The 20,448-nt window shown below is 39.2% G+C and overlaps 1 protein-coding gene across 3 annotated transcripts in view; it reads right to left on the bottom strand.

The window, feature by feature from the left end:
• Positions 1–20,448, bottom strand: part of LOC100745078 (RNA-binding protein Musashi homolog Rbp6) — a 783,269-nt gene that overhangs the window by 761,237 nt on the left and 1,584 nt on the right. For all 3 annotated transcript variants that reach the window (XR_004462521.1, XR_001102603.2, XM_033323160.1), the window contains exons 2-3: positions 20,284–20,448; positions 17,463–17,503 (exon numbers count right to left, since the gene is read on the bottom strand). Coding sequence is in view for 1 of the 3 variants with exons in the window: in XM_033323160.1 (XP_033179051.1) it covers positions 17,463–17,503; positions 20,284–20,348 (106 nt within the window). In the remaining 2 variants the exon portion in view is untranslated. The remainder of the gene's footprint in view (positions 1–17,462; positions 17,504–20,283) is intronic.

The following is a 20,448-nucleotide window of genomic DNA, read 5'->3' as shown; positions in this document are numbered from 1 at the left end:
CGTACAGTATACTCGCCTCCTAATACATGCTAAAATAGTGTGAAATCGATCAGAAGTCAAAGTAATCGTATTTTAGTTGCTTGAGCAAAGAGATGGATAAGAATATAGGTAAGAATATACAAAATCGATATATTACATGCAGTATGTATCGATAAATTAATAAACTGTAAGTTTCTGAAATTGCTGATTAACTGTATTAAAAAATTCTCATAGTCTTTCAATAAAATTGGTCATAGGTCTTCATTCTCTTTCTTTACACCAAACCCTAAGACAAAATGCGACGTACGACCTAAATATGCTTACAGACCTAAGACATCAGTCGGTGGCGTCGCTCGGTAGTTTAATTTACCATCCCGCTATATCTTGGTACGTCCTATACTTACACATGCGACATTCGGTTACAAATTCTACGAGCGAATTCACGAAATCTATAAATTACGAAGGGCTGGGAGGTATCGAAAGGTATCGATAGAGGGCAACGAAGAAAAACGGGACCGGAGATCACCATAGCAACCCGATAAAAAAGTCAGATAGTCGAAGCTCGGGGTAAGAAAGCGCAAGGTGATAGCTTTTATGTCGACTGAATGCGAGGATAGATTCGGTTACGGTAAAAAGAGACGCGAAAGTGAAAGAGATATGAGAGAATGGAGGTGGCGAAAAACATGGGAAAAGAGAACGAGGGAAAGTGGAGGCGAATTGTTTCACGAACGAACGCTAGACCGTTCTCCGTGTTATTTATAATATCATCGTCTGTATACACGAGCCAACCAGCGATTACAACTAATTTTAATGGTATCGATTCGTTTTAACCTGCTCCGTTAAACGCAATAATGCAACCGGTATCATGGCGGACTTTAATAATAGAAGCAGTCGTGCATTATTGTTCATTTTGCAATGTTCACTTATTAACGAATTTTTTTAAATTACGTGGCCCGAAAAATTCGATTGAACTCGAACGGCGATTTGAGTAGCGTATTTGTTGAAATTAACGAGCTGCTGCGAATCCAATTCGCCACGATGAATCACCGAAGGATTAATCGTAAATTAATTAAAGATAGAGAGTCGACGAATCACCGATACTTGATACACGAAACTCATCGTGTTTGTTTTCTTCCATCTAAATTAATCACGGACATAATTACTCGATCATGGAACCGTGAATATGAAACGATAATCCGCTCGTGAAAATATAAAAATCATATAAGTATTTATAAACCACGCAATTAGTCATTGTCATTTATTAGGCGTAGAAAAATATCTTGTACTATTGCTTTATTACTTTTATTATGATACATTTTAATATATTTTTATTTTATAAGAATACTATGAAAATAATAAATATCTATATAAAATATGAATTTGTATAAACGTGTGCAGTCTAGTTAGGAATAGAACAAGTCGTTTCACCGATTTTGGCAACTAAATTTTATATTGTACTAAAAAAATGTAATGTTAAAAATATGTTAACTGTTATTTTATTTACGACTATTTTTCGATCCAGATCGCATTCAGGAGTTCCGAACGAGAGACCTACCAAAAATGCCCTGCGATCTGAATAATGTGGCCGAGAAAATGCACGCAAGCGCTGACTTCAATAATAAGCGTCTCGGTCGAATGCAGTTCTAGAACGTGCGAGAACGCCGCATCCGCAGCTCAGAGTCACACCTCACTGCCGACGCAAAGTGGACTAACCCCTTAATTGGAAACATTGAATGTATTCGAGCGTAGAAAACGCGAACAGGAGAAACAGTGGAAACGAGGAAAACAGATATCGAAAGAGAAATAGGAAAAGAATGAAAGAACGATTCACGGTGAGTTTAGACGAGGATGAAAAAGTGTACGATTGGTACCACTCGATACCATAACTAAACTGGTCCGATATGACCCAGGAAATCCTCTCGATTCGCATCTATATCCATATTCCTACTCAATGCTCCGATACACACGACCTATCGTTTTGCGTGCTTCTAACACCTTTTCCTTTTCTAATACGAATCCATTGTTTTCTTCCTTTATCTCCAATTTGCAACGACGAATACCATACTACAATACTGAATCCTGACTAATTTCATGTGTGGCTGTTTTAAGGAACGTTCTATGAAATATCGTGAAGAAACTGAGACGATAATGTGGTTAGCATTCAAATTACAACAAATTACTGTTGTTGTCCCACAGAAATTGTTCATGTACGATACTACAAAAATGGAAAATATTCTTTGTGAAATCGCGTTATCTGAGTTTAATCCGTTTATTGTTTATTTGTATTGCGACACACGAAGTATTCAAGCATCTTTATTCAGTAGTGATCATTATTCCTTTTTCAAAACGGAAAACCCGCAACGTGTTTCTAAAGCGAGTAGCGCGAAAATAACAGATCAAAGCGCGCGCGGAACCCGAAGCGGAGGATCACGCGAGTCACCGACACGTCCAGGAGAAAGTCTATTTTAGCGCGAACTCTCTTGAAATTTCGCCTCGAACACCTTCGCGATCGTAGTCATTTCCTCTTTAACTTTAGCGCTTATAAAATCACATCCGATATACGGCTTGCTTCATTGCAACTCGCACGGTTCAAAAACGGCTGATAACGAATATTACCGCGAGCAACGCGTAACATAAATATTTACATGTTTGCATCGATGTTTTTCTCGTCCCGTTCCCCCGTCACAGTCCGTAGTTAACCAATTTTCCAATTTTTATCTTTCCACTGACTTTCTTCGTAGCCTTCGTTTCTCAGTCAAGCGTTACTGCTGAACCCAGTAACGTAAATACAGGACGAAAAGTAGCGAGACACATCTGACGCAAAGTCACAAGGACGAACAAAAAGGAAAGCCTCGCGAAAGTCATGGAGTCGGATTGGATTGAAAATAAAATGATCGACCGAGGAGATTGCCGACTTATGGGATCAATACGACAAAATGTCGAAATAAATGACTTTGATTCTTGGCACGAAGGATACGATTGCCGATATTTGGAGATGATTTTATCGAAGTGGATCTTCTGATTTTATATTTTACAAATATCATGTAACAAGTAATGATTTTATAGAAGAAATATATGTAACTACACTCAATACAAGTATATTAGTAATAAATTGAAGATTTTTAATTATTTATTAACAAATATTCATTTGCTTCGCTTCGTGCGATATATTGAGTATAAAATATTCAATAAGGTTTAAACGAGACAAGTCACAGAATATTGAGCAAAGGCTAATTCTTTTTGATATGTTGGTTTTTTTTTAAATATAATTATCAGACGGATTTGTAGTAATACAGCAATTTTGAAATATCTAACCATCTTGTTCATATAAATATCTACTCCAACTTAACCTACATTGTTCTGCCACGTTCAAAACACGGACTTGATCGGAAGCCATACTGCTGAATCTATTAACATTCCAGATGAAACGCATCTTGCTTCCTCTTCTCTTCATTCTTCTTTCTTTCGTTTCATTGCAGAGTTACAAAAGCATTACGTTTCTCAAGACTTACGATTAATTAAAGAGGTAACGCTCTAATTAATCTAAGGAATGAATTTCATTGAGATTTACATAATTGAGAAATGAGAAAAGCGAATGAAGAGACTTACGATTAATAGCATGGTAAAGTAAACAAGAAGTGAGCCACGGTATGCGATATACTTTCCATTGAAATCGAAACAACCTACGAGCATTTATCGCTCGAGTAGAAGCAATCATTGTCGATAATGACATGGGTCAAGCTCATGACATGGCCTAGATAGACGAGACTGAGTGGAAAATCAACTGAACAGTACTCGTGCTCCCTAACCAGGAAATCATGAGATGGTTTTACAAGTGAAATCCATCCTATAATCAATACCGTTAGTTACTAGAGTAACCAGTTATATTCGAACTGTTCATAAATGAGAAAACTAATCCCATATTTCCTTCTCCGTTACTGACACATTAACATATGCTTCTACAATTAACTTTGCTTGAGTAGAATTCCAGATACCTTAGTATACGGTTAAGCATCTAGCTGGTACATAAATTCTCAGAAGTCTTATGTTTTTAAATCACAGATAAGATCGTGTCAGATAAAATCGAGTGTCAGAGTTTGTGATCATTTAAATCGCAATTCTACGACTTTGCATCTTCGCGTTTTAATTTATGATCTCTTACGAAAAATATATGATATTTAAAAAAAATAGAAATGACCTATAAATCTGTCGAAGTCCTTTATCCACAAAAGAATTATTACTAAAATATAATGGTCTTCTCGTACAACTTTCGTAAATGAAGTTTACCAACTTATCGAAGTCATTGCCCACCCTATACATTAAGGCTCTGAAATTATTCTCACTGAATTAGAACTATGTATAAGAAAAGCTACACAAAGACACTAGGAGGTCTCCTACAATAAAAGAAGAGAGAACACTATATGAATACTGAGAAAAAGATTTTTGCAATAAGAAGATAACAGTAGGAATACCAGCAATAGTACCAGCAAGCAGTATCATAAAAAGAAAGGAGAAAACGAGCGGAATACAAGAAGAAGTGAAGTTACTTTAAGTGAAAATTTCAAGTTATGTTCTCGAACAGAAACAATCCTCGTATTCTTAAGATATTCTATGATTCGAAAATGTGTGAACGCCTATTTTAGATGTAACAATGTTGAACTACAAATATATTGATATCCAAATACAACACGATATACGTATGTTTAAGAAAACATATTTTATCTATGCTCAGGGTCGGCTTATCTTCAACAAGGGATGAAAAATAAGGGAAGCACGAAGCTACTAGTATACACATGACAACCGATAAGCCCGTCAGCCAGCACTTAGGCTTACGAGATTCTTACTTATACATCCATTACGTACCAGCACAACGCGTGTCTTGTTCGAGTCTTACAGCCCAACAGAATTAGATGATCCCGGATAAGAACGTTCATCAGCTGTACGTATTGCCACTGCTATTGCATATGTACTGTCTGAGCTGGTTATTTTCATTACTGAGGATATAAAATATTTGAAAATCCACGGAGAATATGAGTGGTTTGTATAGATTCCCTTCGCAGAAATTTCTTATGAAGGCTTCAGAGGTTAGAGAATTTCTAATTTTTAATGAGAAAAAAAGCGCGATACATGTACCTTAACGATTATTCGATGATTCTAAGGAAAGAAGATGAATAATTAGTGTACAGTTTCTCAAACGAAGATAAGGGGAACTATGAATCGCTACTGTAGATTTTGAGAGTAACACGTGATAATTGAAGAAAGGAACTTAGTTATCTCAATAAAAAACGAATATAGGAACTATACATGAAAATAATGTAAACTGCGAGTCCTTTTTTATCGAAAATAATAGCGAGATAATTCTGACAAAATAATCTGAGTATTAAAAGGCGACTAATATTTAAAAATTCACGATCGAAGCTAAATCGTTTTGATTATTGATTCACTTTGGAAATTCACTGGCGAGCTAAGCGAGAATAATATTTTATGCGTGGAAATACATACTGCACACGTTCGGAATAATAGCACGAGACAGCGAGCAGTTAACTGCTATTCGAACACCACTACGGAAAATGCAATAAAATGAAAATTAATGGTGTCATAATTCAGGCCATTTAAATTACAAAACTGTCTTACGCCAGGAACAATTAACTTAAACCTAACCGATGTCGGATATATTCGCTACATGATGGAAGATTAAAGATTTGCTTTTGAATGATACATAGCGAGCGTTGACATCTGTTCAATAGCACAAAAAGGAAACGTTACAACCATCGAGGGAAATGAAAGATATCCTTGTTAGTGTTCATAGATTGTGGAAACCAGATGATGTAAAATAGAAATGCTTATCGTACTAACTTTGTATGTGTGGATGGAATGTCTGACGTTTCGATTACTCGAGAAACTAGCGTATCTTACATCGTTCGGAATATATCGTAGAAATGGGACCAATTTTAACAAAACACTTATACATGTACAAAACATATCGTATAGAATTTTTAAAGGCACTACTTAAAGTCTTGGATACGTGACAATATAATATATACGCGTGTCATTTAAATGTGTATATATTATTTTTTCCCTCGTGTATAATTCGTGCATTATTAAGAATACGCTCGCGTGCCGATACTGTTAGTTGGCAACCACTGATTTGTAGTATGCAAAGTGCTCGATGTAAAATGAAGTTTAGTGTAGAAAGAAAGCAACTTGAGCATGAAGAGAAAAAGTTACAAGAAATCAATTAGCGAGTTAAACTTATGAAATACTAGTATCGTAATTTTTGTCAGAAAGTAATACTACTAATTATGTACAAGTAGATAAGCGAATGACTTAAAGAAAAAGGCGTTAGCTAAATGTTTAACTTTAAGATCCTGCTTATCTCGTGACCATATATTTAAAACACGGTACATAAGAAACCTTTGATATCACGTACGGAAGAACGTATTCTTTATTTCTAGAAAAACAGCTCGCGGCAAAAGTGCTACGACTAAATCTCGATGTTTCGGACGAAAGATCATACGTGCAGTCCTGACATGTTAAGATTAAACGACACTGTACCAGCTGACGAAACAAGAGTTTTATCTCTTCATCCAAACCACTCCCAAATCGATACATTTCGCAAGTCACGCTATGGAGCAATGTTATATGAATTTCATCTATCACCACAGCTATGCATACATACATATCTCCCTTTCAAATTGGCTCTTTCATCACGACATTTCGCGTAGCGGAAAGAAGAAAAGAGGAAACATGGACTAACAAAACGTGACGTTGAAAACGTAAACCGAAACGATGTCACAAGAGTCATTGACCTCCCTTTATGTTAACAAATACGCTGCGCTAACAAGCTAGCTGTCGCGGAGAGGCCCGCAAGCAGTCACCTATGTCGCTGGAAATAAATTAGACGCCCCTTTCGACCTAGTTGCGTAATTAAGGCCCCCTTTAGCAGCTTTCAAACGAACGAGGAAGAGCCAAAGAGGGACAAGGACAGCCAGCCATCAGTCAGCTGACCGATCGACTCCCTCTTCTTCCTGTTCTTCTGTCCTCGTCCGCCTCGGATAGCCCGTCTCACGATGGCCTCGTGCTGTACCCTTTCCAGCCCAACGGCGTACCATTTAGCCCTTTTCATTCACCAACCCGTCGTACCAAAAGAAACGCGATCGCATCTTCGTCGTTCGCTCAACCTTTAGGGTTATCGCTCTTCCTTCTTCTGCCATTCTTTCAAACAATTTAGCAACGTAACTGAATTAAAGAATCGTCTCAATCGATCAAAAACTCAACGCCGGAAAGAAGTCGTATTTCGAATATAGCATCCACGGTACGTTGTTTCGACGTCGTGATTCGGCAATGCAATTCCAAGGCAATTCCCCGTTTCCAATCGAGATACCACCATTGCATCCGAATTAATAGCGATAGACATGCGCAGAGATGAAGGAGCGCACCGTGGAATATTAGTTCGCGAGCTAAACGACACGACGGGTACGCACGAGCTGCTTTCTACGTATCTTTAATCGCGGATTTCGACGACCTCGACGATCCAAAATTGAAGCGACCACGGAGTCTCCATTACTTCCGTTCTAATATGTACTCAGCGAAATTAAATTGGCCCCGTGACAACCGACACAACGTATTTTATGGGTTTCTGTTGTATTTTGAATCGCGTTTTGATATCGCGTACACAGTCCAGGGAGAATCACGGAATTAGAATCGAATCTCATGACGGCTGGTGTGAAACATGACGCCCTCCGCCGCTTCTTACCCCTGTCGTCACCGCCTCACGGCACTGTAACCCCGCTTCGGTGCGCACACGCTGCGTCATTAGCGGCCCGTTAATACGCAACTTAACGCTTACCCAATTCAACCCAGACCTACCTAACGGCCTATTTATAGTGTACTCCGCGGTGTACCGCGCTACTAATTGGCGTTAGTTTAAGAGTGGCTGCATGAACGACGATCGACCATCCTGTACCTACCAACCAGCTTACCTTCTCGTCTCGTCCGTCAGGTTAACTATCGTTCGTAGCACGATTCCGCTTTCTTTCCTCCCAGTTCAAACATTATATGAAAAGAGAAAGAACTAAATCATCAATGATGAGACGATATCTACATCGTGACAAAACACGAGATCACATATAATATACGCGGGTAAAAAGAAGAGTGGATTTGACCTTACAACTCGTATTCTCATTTTGTTTATCGTGTACAACGATAACCAGCGAGCAACATCTCTCATACAAAATCACCGGCACTCTCTGTAAAACGTTTCCGTAAACAGTGCACGAACGCGCACCAAAAATAGAACTGGAAAGAGCGAAAAAGCTGCATGAAAATCTCCACGATACGAAATCGCTCGTTAACGCCGCAACATCCCCAAAAGACGCTGACAAATTTTCATCGTTTCTCTAGCCACGCATCTCCTTTTCCCTTCCGTCGCCAGCTGTACACCCGTTTGCCCATTAAAACGGCCGGCTGCAATTACGTTTAAAAATAGCGAGAGAGTCGAGGAGAGTCTGTTGCGCTCGATTGCATCAGACACCGTGACGACCAAGACGACTACGACGACAACGAAGCCGAGAAAACGTCACAAAAGTTTTTGCTACGCTTCGTTTGGAATCGGAGTGTTTCTCTTTAAATCGCAGCTGATAACGTTCTCGTCCTCGCTTCGGAGCTCGTTTCCGTCTCGACTGAACAATTATCAAGCGAGACAGTTGCAGTTTATTATTTCGAATATTTGAAGCACCGACGTGACACATGAAAAAATTGCAAGAAAAGGCGATAAATATATTTTAATCCGAAGAGACTTATCGGTGACAATCGTGTCTATATATGTATAATACATTTTCAGTCATAAATCATCAGACGCTTTGTACATTTGAGAGAAATGCACATCGTAGTTACATGAATGAAGTTGGCAATTATTAATCACGCGTGTTATGAAGAAAACTAAATTATACTGTATTTTGAAGATCGTATTATAAACCTAGTTTAATAAATATTATGTTTAAAGTTAACAAAAATCCGATGACCTATGAACAGGACTTTATAAGAATTGAAATGGATTAGAAAAAATATAAACTAACTCCTAATAATTATAAACTAACTCCTAAATCTCGCCTAGTACATTTAACACCTTAACCTACGTTCGAGAATTTTGGGCTGAAAACGTAAACAAGCTATTATATATTATATCATATATTACATTTGGCCCGATCATCGTACCACGGGCAATGCCCATAGTTGTAGGTTAAGGGGTTAACATAATTACATATAATATCTATAATAATATGCAAAAGTAATGTAAATAATAATTTTCAATCATTGAACGAGAAGACTGTTCGAATTACTAAGTCTAATCCGTGGTTGTAGTCATTCTACTTAAGGCAATTCACGAAACGAAACGGAAAGAACTGCAATCAAAATGGCTGTTAAAAGCCAGTAAGCGAAAAAACGTTTTACCTACGTATATATCGTTGCATCGAAAAATATTGTTTGATAAAGTTCGATTAAAAACGAAATATTCCAGAATAAGACGATTTACATCACTTCCATCGCAATCCGTTGCTTGTACACGAAACAATAAATTATTACGTACGCTGGAAATTGTAAAAACAGTACGTGGTAGCTGGGACTATGACAGAAAGCAATTTGAATTGGACGCTTTCATCTCGGTGTACTCGTTTTTCGTCAGCACAACACGGTATTGCCGCTAACCGACGCGACGTGACGCAGAAAGCGATGAAAGTTAGGTGCAAACTGATGCATGTTTGTAAGCTTGAACCGTTGTCCCACAATGTTTTGACAATACCTGGAACCGACCCAAAGTGCCAAGTAACCATTTGAATGACTTGAAATTTTGCCGGACAATCAAGACCACGTGCGTACAAGAAACACAACCTACTCGACAAATCCCATTGTACATTGCTACAATGTAGAACGTACAATGTACGTTTCGTACGTTTAAGTACGTTAAAACATATTTGTCATTGTAAAAATATTAATAACTAATACAAAAGACTTCATAAGAATTGTTTACGAAACATAATATAATAGATCTTTGTGGCAGTTCATCCAAATATCGGAAAGGAGATGATTCTAGTTAATATATTTAATATTATTTCAAATATTACAATTCGTTTTCCAAGATAGCCATAGCTACCAATTGTAATAACGAAATGAGTAAAATCATCGATGTCAAGAGAGATAACGGACTTGCTGGACACTTGTATATGCAGTGGATCGAGGCGCTTCAACACAAACCAGGGTAATTTTCATCGGAGCGGGTTCGACGCTCGAAATCGTGTCAAGCTGAAGGGCCATTGGTGTCGAACACCATCGCACTCGATATCTCTACAAACTATTTTTACGTAACCACGAACGTAACCAAGAAAAACTTTATTGAACATATAGCCACACGTATATACGGGAGCATACGCTTTTACGTTTACGAAACATCAATTAAAAGGCCTTGTGGAAAGTATGTATACGTGAAACGGCGTAGGATTTCCTGGAATCATGGGGAACACAATGGATAAGGTAACACGGCTCGTAGTGTCCGCGAATTACGGCAAACAAAAGGGTAAACGTAAAACACGGCACAAAAAATATCACAACAAAAAATACATCTTGGGTATCCTTCTACGATCGAGCACGTGCTCGCGTTAAACTGCGACGAGTACACGTATGCAACTGCAAGCGATAAAATCATAAAAGGCGAGATTATGGCTCGGGCCACGATAACTCTGGATACGACGCAAACAACCAGCCACTGAAAAATGTAATTGCTCGAAAGCGTGACTACCGTAGATCTGAGACCTTAAATGGCGCACTGAAGACAATCGTACTGGGATGCAGATGGCGACCAGATCCTGGAAAGCGATATTTTGAGGAAATATTGCGGAGAAATAGTATACGGTAAGATAAAGCACGCAAGAAGCAGAATCTTCGTTGAAGAGCCAAAAAACAGACGTTTGACAAAATAACTCTGAGTCTGGTTCTTTGTCAGTCAGTTAAACGTTGCAGCAAAACAAGGAAAATTGTTATTAGTTAAAAAAACAGCAAAGACCGCTGCTATCTTTCTTAGTTCTGGCTATATAGCTTCCGTTACGCATAATATGTCGTTACTTTGCCATCACACGGCACAGTCCTAAACGCATAATGGCTGATGAGCATTATTCACGTAAAGTCGCGTAAAGTGAAACAAACAAAGCCAAGTGAGTAATGCGTATTAAACAAAATGCCATAAACCAACGATTTTATTTCCTAGGTGTCATGATGATGATACAGTATTCTAACTAAAAGACATACATCAATGTCGATCATTGATTGGGAGAAGTCTCGCCAACTATCCACACTCTTCATTCATCAAGCTCCGTACAATTTCTCCGACAAATTACACGTTACGCCTTGTTTCACTGGCAGATTCGTCGATGCCGATGATTAATACGTAATCACTCTTTGTACAGAGAACCGCATTTTGAAATCACATTATGTATAATATGTACATTGATATACGTAGTGCGAATAACCGATTGAATTGGCAAACACCGGCGCGCAGTTAGGAACGTCTGTCGTCACAATAGGCTGAAACCCTCTGCGGGAATCAAACATAAACGAACGTGCGGTCCCGACGATTGGATTTTGAACGGAACACCGTTCTCGATCTCTTGCATGCGAGACGAGGATATGACTTGACGAAGGAAGGTCTTTCGAGAGATACAAGGACTAGAAATCAATCACTATGCTAGGCTCAAGTTCCAGATTCGATGTTGAAACATGCAAAAGAGTGAATCGGGCAGGTTCATAGGAAAAGAATTTATAAAATAAAATGGTAAATGAAGTAAATTACATTGAAAATATTATTTCTAATTTTGTTCATATTAGGATTTGAATTGATAGTTGTTATAGCTCTTATAAATATTAATATTCACGAAATAAATAAAAACTTGATAAAATAATTCAACGATTTCACTAAAAATACACTATGCACCTATATATTTATGTATAGCCTCTTTTTATAGAAAGTTTCTCAATTCATTTTTACAAAAATTACTGTGCTCATTCGGGTCCCGGTTTCAAAACAGAAGAAATCTGAATGAAAGAAGAGGAACTATTTTTCCACGAAGTCAGTCGATGAAACGAAATCATGAACATTTTTCGCAGAAGGTAAACTGTAATTCGAAGTTTATAGAAGGAAAGAAAAGAATCGTTAGAGCTAACGAAAGGATTTCATTGGTAGGCGGGAGTTTGCGTAACACACCGCCAACTCGGTAACGGAACCAGCGTTTCCGTATTACGTTCCAACATGCAGGATTATGCGGCTCGTAATGCGACACTGTCTCGTGAACCTCGCGAAACTTCGAGCGCCACGATGATCGGTGAAACGAACTCGAGCTCCATGGACTCGCGAGGACTGCGAGTCGCACGCTCGTCGTGCCTCGAACGGTCGCGCCGCGACGCACAGCGAAATCTTCCGTGCACGAGCGGCTCCACATGGACACGCTAACGCGGAAAGATGAACAACAGAATTTTTCTTCCATACCCTCTGTTTTTTCTTTTTTCTGCGACAACCAGCTAGCCCGCCTTGCCAACGGTAAACGCTTTTTCAATGGGAAAAGTGAATAAGAAAAGGAAAGAAAGAGAAGAGTACTGGCTGCGATAGTTAATGGAATTTATCGCGGGCTACCTTGAATTTTGATGTTCGATAAATGGAGGGTTTCTCAGAAGTAGATGGTTGAAGTTTGTAAACGTGTTCCATGTGTTTAATTGAGGATTAAATATTTTATTTCATGAACATAGATATTAGAAATTTCCGAAGAACGTGTGTGTAGGACTTTTAAATAATAAATGAAATGAGAACACAAAAATTCATGAGGAGTCTTACGAGAAAGATATGGACCGCGCTAGGATATAAGTATCATTCGTTTTACTATCCATCTTTATTTTTATTTCCGTTCTATTTTTATCTTTATTCTATTTTCATCTTTACTTTTATCTTTATCCTATTTCTATCTTTATTTTTATCCTATGATGCTATCACAAATTTTACAAATTCCTATACATGTTTCAAATTCTATCGCATTTTTTCTTCAACGATAATGCAAGGTATTTATAACCCTGCACTTGTCGGACATCTCAGAAAGGAAGCACTTCCGAACTCATATTTACGTAATATCTTTTTATCCTAAAGCTGAATCAAATACTAGTCCTCAAACCTTGTCTGTTTATACTTGAAATTTTTTGTTCAGTTATAATATTTGATCAGTCACACACTTTTATTCCTCGATAAAATAAATCTATATCAACCCGAAACGTTTCTATTAACCAACGTGAATGAACCTATAAAAATATCGCTGGAAAAAGGGCAAGGAACTTCTTGACCCGACCCAATCATTTTCCGCGAATACAATTATTGCTATTACACACATACTGTTTCAGAAGTAACTCGTTTCATGCTCGCGAACCGCGATAAACCGTAGAAGCAACATACTGCGACGCTCGTAGGCGCTTTCCCACGGTTACAGCGCGGTGCACATCGCATCTTTGTACCTATGAACTTTTGCGGAACACAGTACAGCGACGCAAAACACGGTTTACGACAGTGCGCCGTGAAACGGCCGGACGACTGCTCCGCTTTTTCTACCTCAGACACGCTTTCTCATAGCGAAACTGATGAAAGGAAGGCTAAACCGGTGGAAATGGAGCGCGAACATGGCATCGATCGATCATTGTTCGTCGATAATTCGCCGGCAAATTCGTCCTCATCCAACGTCCGAAGCGCTTCCACGAATTTATTTTCAACTTTGCGCGTAAATTTAATCTACGAGCTGATGACCCTAATGGGAAAAGATACACGTGGCGAGGAACTATGCAACGAACGGTTAACTTTTCTTGGATGTCATCTTCATTTTTCCTTTTCGTGTTTTTTTCTTTCATTTTTCGTCGCACAGAATGGACTTGCAGGAAGACAGTCTGACTAAGCAAACTACGACATAACGAGGAAAGGACAAAGTGAGATGGTGATACGCTACTTACGTAACTGCGGCAAATAACGCTAATGAGCCTACTCCAACTTCGTTCCTTTTATTCTTTTTCCAGGAGAATCGCTAACGCGAAGTTACGAAAACTATTTCAGCGGTGCGTAATTAAGGAAGAACGAAACCGACTCGTTTGCCAAAATATTAGCCCGGCGAATGAACAACCGCGACATAACCCGGAACAATACCTGCCGACCAGATTATATAACGACTGAGAATTTGCTTCGGCGCGGCGGTTTGAACATTATCATGGTACGTTAATGATCGGAAGAATCAGCAAACGTAAAAGTCACGTAACTCTATCGTGTATTAGTTAATGAAACGGTAGCTGCGGCTAATAATCTACCGCCACCGAGGAGGTATTAAGAGTACGCCTTCGAATTAATTTTATCGTTTTTGGAACGTTTATCGGACAGTCTTCGTTTTCTTCCATACGGTAGTAATTGGATAATACACTCAATTACTTTAATCGCGCAGTTACCGGTGTAGCGAGTTTTCACTTTCTATACATGAATAAGATACATATTAATACTGCTTTTTCAAATCTAGCACACGTGCGTACAACCAGCAGTTTCTAACAATAATCACGATCCAAAAGTTTTATTTTCAAGTTTATTTTCAATCTCTTTTCAATTTCGTACAAAGTTAATAGTTTTATTAACTAGCAATAGGATACAATAGAATATCCAAATAATTCTATACACGATATTGAAAAAAGTATCTTACAAAATGTGGAACAATGGAATAGATTCAAACTCGAAACTCGTAAGTATATCAGAAAATACCTATCACATGCTCAAGCTGATAAGATATCGCGGAAACGCCATTGTAAATACGTAACGTACGCATTCCCGCCATAAAAATTTCGCGGAAGTAGTTGGCGGTTTCTAAGTAGCCGCGATCGTTTCACAATACAATTGCTCGCGGCCGCGTGGCATGATTATATTAATTCGCGCAAGAACGGTTTTGTTCCTTCGCCTGATGCACGCCTTTCCTACGAAGCAACGTTTCCTCCTCGAGGTTAGTCGCAGCACGCCGCGAAATTAGCGCTGATTTTAGATCAAGACAGATAAACCTCCTAGGTTTTCTATGAATTCCTCGCGAAAAGTGACAAAAGGTACGAAAATAGAAAAAGCAAAGAGAAACAAAAAAGGGACGGATTTTTTTCAACTGTATTTGAAAGGTTAATTAAATGTCACGTATTTAACATGTATTTTGCCGCGAATTCTGTACGGTAATGGACGAACATTCTTTTGTGTAATTGAATAATTCAGCAGAGAGAAAGAGAAAGATCCTTTAATTGGAGCCGACCAGGAGAAAAACCGTGTAGAGCGTCCTAACGTTGCATTACTAATTATGTCACGAACCTATCTGACCGTAGTCAGAAATAATTGCTACACGGTCGTCAAAGAATTTAATTCCTAGTCTTATTCTGGCATAGTATATTGCGTCTCGTACCTCCGTCAGCGATTATCTCTTTGAAATTATTTCACGAAATTGAAGATTCATTCGCCCCAAAAAGCAAAAAAGAAAAAGAACGATCTCCATTGCAAATGGAAAACTTATGGCGTAAAAATTCTTCTATTCTCTCGACAAAAAATTTACGTTTCTATTCTATGAAAAACAATTTTATTTCTAAAAGATTCTAAGAGATGCTCATCGTCTCATTTATCGGTCTACATTCTCGTCGTCTATATAAAACGTCTACTTTATCAGCCATTTAACTTAACGACTCAGAAAAACTTTCAATACTAGAAGATCGAACGTGATTTCTCCGATGGTTTCACATGACGAATGTTCGTATAGTTACAAGTTACAACACACGAGAGCGTGTCGCGTTTTTCACGATTCCGTCGTTGCCGCGGCAATTTCTCAAAATCACGCGTCACGCACGGCTCGTGTTATCAATTATTCTCGTGAATCTTATCGCGGTCCATTCGAGAACAGTTTACATAGAGCCATTTTTTTCGTCGACAGTCGAAAGGCGCGCGTGACGACTCGTGGCCATTTGGTCGCGGCACGATTATCGTTCCGCGTTCCAGCCTCTCGTTGAGGCAATTCTTTTTCTCGCTCTACCCTTCCCTCTCCTTCTGTCCTACGCCCAACTGGCACGAGTCTCTTAACGAAGATAAAAGGACTGCTAACTCGAACCTCGAACACTCGAACACGCGAGCAAGCGGCCAAGCGAGCCCCGTCAAAAGGAACGCCTCGAATTTGCACGTGCTCCTCGTCATTACCTCATCGACCATGCACGCTCCCTTCGTTCCTATAGAGCAACTTCTTTTCATACAAAAGGACCACTTATTCATTCGTCCTGAATATTTTATCCTAATTTTTCAAATCTACTCTTCTTTTTCCTTTTAATCTTTCCATAACGGATAAGTTTTAGACAATGCAATTGTTTGCAAAAGTTTGGGTTACTATACAATATAACTTTGAAATTATACGATCTGCATGAATAACTATACTCTGCTCTTTATGGGAACAATTGTCATAGCCTTTATCATGAACTCGCATCGATGATTGGTCATTCAAATAATCGCGAGTAGCCTATATGCTACATTAATCACGATTTTTAAACGATTACCGAGTTGCCTTTATATCAATTATTTTCCTAGTTTATATAATTGCACCAGAATGATTATGTTATGTAAGAAATTTTTATAGTTGCTTCAGAATAATTAATTATGTGAAAATGTCGAATTACGTTTCATTATTCAATTCTCAAATTAACTACAACTTATATATTTTTATTTATAACCCTTTACTCCAATAATGATAGTAGTTTCACATTAAAGGTACTAAAAGAGCTATTTTACTAATTTTAACTTTATCCAAATAAAATTAACCAAATAAATTAATTAACTTTATTCCAAATCATATTGATATAAAAGTCACGGTCTATCGTAGCATCTAACGCCATCTTTTTTATTGCCTAATACAATACTGATATAACATATCCCTGTTCCATTCAGAATATACATCTCTAGGATCGATATGAGAAACGTATTTGTATCTCACTTGTTCCTTTCTTTTAACATAAGCGTTCGAAGCACAACGTATGTTACGTAAACAATACTTGAATAATAGATTACTCTCTAAACTTATCGCCAAACTAACCTTTCAACACACGTTCGGATATATACGAAATATATAACATACGAATGACAGGTATTTCCTCTATACAGTATCGCTCTAAAGATCAATAAAAAAAAAACCTTATTCGATCGTACCTTATTTTCGCTCATCCTGGATCACCCCGAAGCATCAAACACAACACAAAATAAATTAAAACCATTCACTACCGTACAAAAGGGAACGTATGGCACGCAAGCGAACTGTCGAAACGTATCGATGCGCGCGCACATTCGAACGATATGAATAGGTAGAACGCGCGATCTCGAGGATCAAAAATCGATATTTTGTTTTCAAACAAAAATATTGACTACATACCTGGACTGGTCTGCCAAGATAGACCACCGATGAACATTTTCCTAGAAAAAGAAAGATGATTCCATCAGCATCGGCATCAGGTTGCATCTTCTGCAGATGACGAAGGGAGACAGGGGAAACTGCCGACAGAGGGTAACTTCCGGTATCGTGACCCCCTGCGCAGTCTCCGTTTGTCGACGGCAGGTGTCACCACACATCAACCAACAACTGAACAACTCGCGGATTATTTTCTTTCTCATTGCATTAATCATAACCTCATTAAAACACGTCGTTTAATTTACAAAACATCGCATTCATTTAAAACAGAAACCAAACGATTCACGCGCGAAACACAACAAACACGTGTTCCCCTCGTACCTGGGCGCCTTCTTTGTTCTATATCGATTTATATCAATCCTACAAGCTTCGATATTCTAACAGAGTTCGTCGAACTTGTCGGCGTTACAGCGTGTTCATTCGAATCTATATTTGACTCTGGTTACTGAGAACTATACAAAAAAACTTTTGTCCCTTGTTTATGACAGTCCCAAATAGTTCTGGAAAATAAAATATTCTCTTCCCTTGCCCAAACAATGAATCAAATTCGGACTTATGTTACACAAAATCGTAATTATTAATCGATTTATAAGAAACGTTATCGTTGGTGATATTGCAAAAACATTTGTACACCAATCCGAATTGAGCGGGTTCGCAAGAATATACCAAACTCGTGGTCGTAATGCAAATACATTTTAGATATGGATAATTTAAATATACCGCGTTTAAATTAGAATAATGGAAGACGCATAGGAGGATTTCTCTTCCCCGTTATTAAGCATATAACAAATGAAACAAAAGCCATTTTATGGCACGATAAGATTTCTAATCCGGGTACGAATATTAAGAAATAAATACTACTCGGAGAATTTTGAAACCGGATACGACTACTTTTATTACTCATTCGATAATTACTCTAATCACCGTCACGTACTTCCGTAAATCGATACGCATTGTTACATGTCACAACGCCAGCAATTATCTCGATTACCACCAGCCGTCAAAACACTTCCGTTGGGACGATCTTGCTATTTTTACGATACATCGAGTATTCACGAATAAATAACAGCGTCTCATTAGGACCTTACGTCGTGCGCGAATATCATTGTAGTAAATGTGTTCTTATCAATAAACGCATCAATTACGGATAGCAATCGCGACACGAATATAAATCTTTATACAAAATAAACCTGTCTACCGTGTATTAGCGTCAAAGCCTATACCGTTTTTCTAGTAATCCACTAACGAATGGATAAGGAAATTCATGCAATTTTTTGCCTCCTATACTTCCGCGTTTGTTTCTTCTTTTTTTTTACTCTGCGTTTTAAAGAAGGCCATAGTACGAGCAACATAATGCATTGGCATTACTGGAAGGCAAAGATTATCGTGGTAAGCAGTATATCCACGAAGATAACATTCTCGCGTTGTGGACGTAATCACGTGGTGGCGCATTTGAACATCGATTTTCCGTGGCACGATATAACCTATTCCCCTCGCCCACGCATTCCTCCCTCCTTGTCGTCTGCCTCCCTCCCTGCATAACCCCCTTCAGTTCTCTCTTTAGGTCTTCGTGATACGAAGAACTGGAGTAGGCTACCGCACTATACCCCGTTGATAGGTTCAGGAGAATTAATAGGACAAACCATTGACCATATGTCGTTGGAATCGATCGCGGAAGATACACCGAGCGATGTTAGCAACCCGTCTAACTTTCCACTGGAATTGCTAAACTTTGTCACCCCCGTGAAACCATTTCAACGTACCGCGTGCTCGTTTCTCGACGTGCGGCACGTATACACACGCGACACGCGATTATGTCCATAAAAAACGAAATGTTTCGAGGAGTTTGAACAGGTAACTGATAAGCGAGTCGGTCTTTCTTTCTGTATTTATTCACGAGTCACGTGGTGAACGCGAAACACTGTGGCCTCAAAGCCGGAAAACTTTCAGCACCACGTGACACACGTTCCCTTTTAGCCCTTCAAAATACACTGGTTTGTTGCGTTTCTCCCAACACTTTTTCTCAAACGATTCACCCGTCATATTGCTACGTATTTATATTTGAGGGGAAATCATTTGTCACTGTTCTTCGATATCGAGCAGGTTTTTTTCGGAAAACAATGGTTGGCGGCAAATTCAAAGGTGTTAAATCATTTCTCTTTCCCTCCCTGTCTCACCCCTTCCTTTACGACCCCTGCTGCTTCTCCTTCCCATTCATCTAATCTTTCCCCTTCGTTCCCCTCCTTTCCTTTCATCGAGTTTGAGGGGATGTTGAACACGCTGAAAGAAGGCGCCACCGGTCCGAGGAGAGCGCCGTGGCACGCATATTCACGCGCCCGGCAAACATAAACACTATACGTTTCACGAATCCGACTGCCCGTTATCGTATAACCACGACGTCGAGACGTAACCCGCGAAAACGATAACTACGACGGCAATGACGACACAATGTCGAGGATGAATTACGGATGATAATATCGAAACGAACCGAAGCGTGTAACGAGCAACACGAGAACGAACCGTATCACGACGAACGATCCGTATCGAAACCGTATAAGAAGCATCAACATAACAAACACTCGCGCGGAGCAGGGCAACAGAAACACAAGGTAACGAGAACAACACGACGCGCGTTAAATCGTTCGGGCAACGCGCGGCATCAAAACACACTTTTGAACGTTATTACTGGTCGCTCTTTCGTTCCGTTTTCACGCACGCTCGATCTCGTTGGTGGTGGATGTAGTGGAGGTCTGTTTTGGGATCAGGATATCCTGGTTTCTCCTACCCTGGATCGTTCGGCACCTCGGCTGGCGAGCCGCTCGCAACGATTTCCTGGTTCTGGGGCTCCATAGCGACGCGCGGCGCACGGCTTGTCGTTATGACAACGCTCTCGCGTGTCCGGGGTTGCAGTGGCTATGGTAACACTAGTACCAGTGGCAATGGCAGCCGG

Source organism: Bombus impatiens, unplaced genomic scaffold (assembly GCF_000188095.3).
Source record: "Bombus impatiens unplaced genomic scaffold, BIMP_2.2 scf_0044, whole genome shotgun sequence".
Classification (NCBI taxonomy): Eukaryota; Metazoa; Arthropoda; class Insecta; order Hymenoptera; family Apidae; genus Bombus; species Bombus impatiens.
Note: the sequence above shows the minus strand (reverse complement) of the source record. Positions and strands in the feature narration are given on the sequence as shown.